Consider the following 1,637-nt stretch of genomic DNA (forward strand, 5'->3'; position numbering starts at 1 on the left):
GGAGCCTTGAACCAGAGTTTGAATCGATGGACCCACGAGCTGCTGCCTTTTAAAAGTGACTCACATGGATGTTAAATAAATCAAACCACCTCAGGGGGGGCAGAAGGGCTGATTATTCCTGATCGGGGGGGGGGGGGGGGCAGAAGGGCTGATTATTCCTGATCGGGGGGGGATCAGGAATAATAGAAGGGCTGGGGGGGCTTCACCACCTCAGTGACACGCATCACAGTGACACGCTGCTCTTTTCCTCTGGGGGGGGGCTTTCAGGTGAGCTGGACACAGTTTAATTCAGATTCAGGAGTCGCTCTTTTTTTGCTTGCAAATAACTCAGTTTTCATTTATTAAATACAGTTATTTACAGGAAACAATAAGAAACCCTCCTTCCCGGCCCCCCATGAACTCTTTCAGAGCCCCCCCCCCCTGCCCTCACTTCTTCTGCTCGTCCTTGTTGATGATGTTCTTCAGCAGCGTCACCAGCGGCTTCTGGCGGCCCTCCTCCCAGCTCTTCATGAAGCCGCCGTAGCGCTTCCCGGCCGGGGGCCCGTTCCAGCGGAAGTGCTTCATCTTGTACGAGCCGTCCTTCTTCTGCTGCTCCTCCTTCTGCTCCAGCAGCTCACTGCTCAGCTCCCTCCTCATCTCTGCAGGGAACACCTCGGCCGACTCCTCCTCCACGCCGTTGGACGCGTACACCTTGACCGGGCGGCGCTTCCGGCCGACGGGCTTCCCCCAGCGGAAGTGCTCCATGGAGTAGGAGCGCTTGCTCTGAGGAGCGGAGGGCTCTGATGGAGGCGGGGGCTGGAGGTGGGCGCCGCCCGGGAGGACGGGGGTCTCGGCGGTGAGGTCGGAGCGGCACAGCTGGATACATTCCTGCAGGAAAACACACGTCATTTCCGGCATTTTCACCTGATCTGGGCCAAAAGGAGGAAATCAGACACGTTACCATCATGCTGCTCTCAGAGTTGAGCTCCTGGCAGCTCGGATGCTCCCAGCACTGACCGACCACCCCTCTGGCCCCGCCCACCGCCACCGCCACCGCCGCCAGCAGCCACACGCGACACATGCTCCTGCCAAGCATCACAGAACAGCTTCAGCTCTTCTTCTCTGTTCTTCTAAAGTCACATTTCATAGTTTTCAACGTTTTAAACCAACTTCCTGACAGCTGAGAGCAGAAATAAATAAGAGTTCTATAACATCTATTCCTGAAGGATTTCTCATGAAATCATCTCCAACGACTCCAGAAACACGTCAAACACAAGGACTTAAAGTTTAAAGCAGCTGGAATAAAGATTCTCACCACAGGTTCTTCCTCTGCTTTTCTTCTCGTTCGTCTGATGAAGATTTCTGTCGCTCCTCTTCTGAGGTTTCGACCCGTGGTTCGACTTTTATATTCTGACTGTCAAGGACACACACAGACACACACACACACACACACAGAGACACACACACTGAGACACACACACACAGAGACACACACACACACAGACACACACACACACAGAGACACACACACACACACACACACACACACACACAGAGACACACACACACACACACAGACACACACACACACACACACACACACACACACACACACAGAGACACACACACACACAGACACACACACACACACACACACA

At 53.9% G+C, this 1,637-nt stretch overlaps 1 protein-coding gene across 3 annotated transcripts; it reads right to left on the reverse strand.

Moving 5' to 3' along the window:
* Positions 1-389: 389 nt before the first annotated feature.
* Positions 390-1,374, reverse strand: LOC140294041 (pro-opiomelanocortin-like). Of its 3 annotated transcripts, none has more exons than XM_072379571.1 (3): positions 1,295-1,353; positions 941-1,109; positions 391-867 (listed from the first exon to the last, which is right to left on the reverse strand). In XM_072379571.1, exons 2-3 carry the CDS (start codon positions 1,073-1,075, stop codon positions 427-429), a joined length of 576 nt encoding a protein of 191 aa, XP_072235672.1. In that variant the 5' UTR covers positions 1,076-1,109; positions 1,295-1,353; the 3' UTR covers positions 391-426. The 3 variants fall into 3 exon arrangements, with proteins under 3 accessions (XP_072235673.1, XP_072235672.1, XP_072235674.1); XM_072379573.1 differs by having other exon boundaries at positions 392-867; positions 941-1,064; positions 1,295-1,374; XM_072379572.1 differs by lacking the exon at positions 1,295-1,353 and having other exon boundaries at positions 390-867; positions 941-1,077.
* Between the last annotated feature and the right edge of the window lie 263 nt (positions 1,375-1,637).

Source organism: Leuresthes tenuis, unplaced genomic scaffold (genome assembly GCF_036924035.1).
Source record: "Leuresthes tenuis unplaced genomic scaffold, fLeuTen1.0.hap1 SCAF_1, whole genome shotgun sequence".
NCBI classification, from domain to species: Eukaryota; Metazoa; Chordata; class Actinopteri; order Atheriniformes; family Atherinopsidae; genus Leuresthes; species Leuresthes tenuis.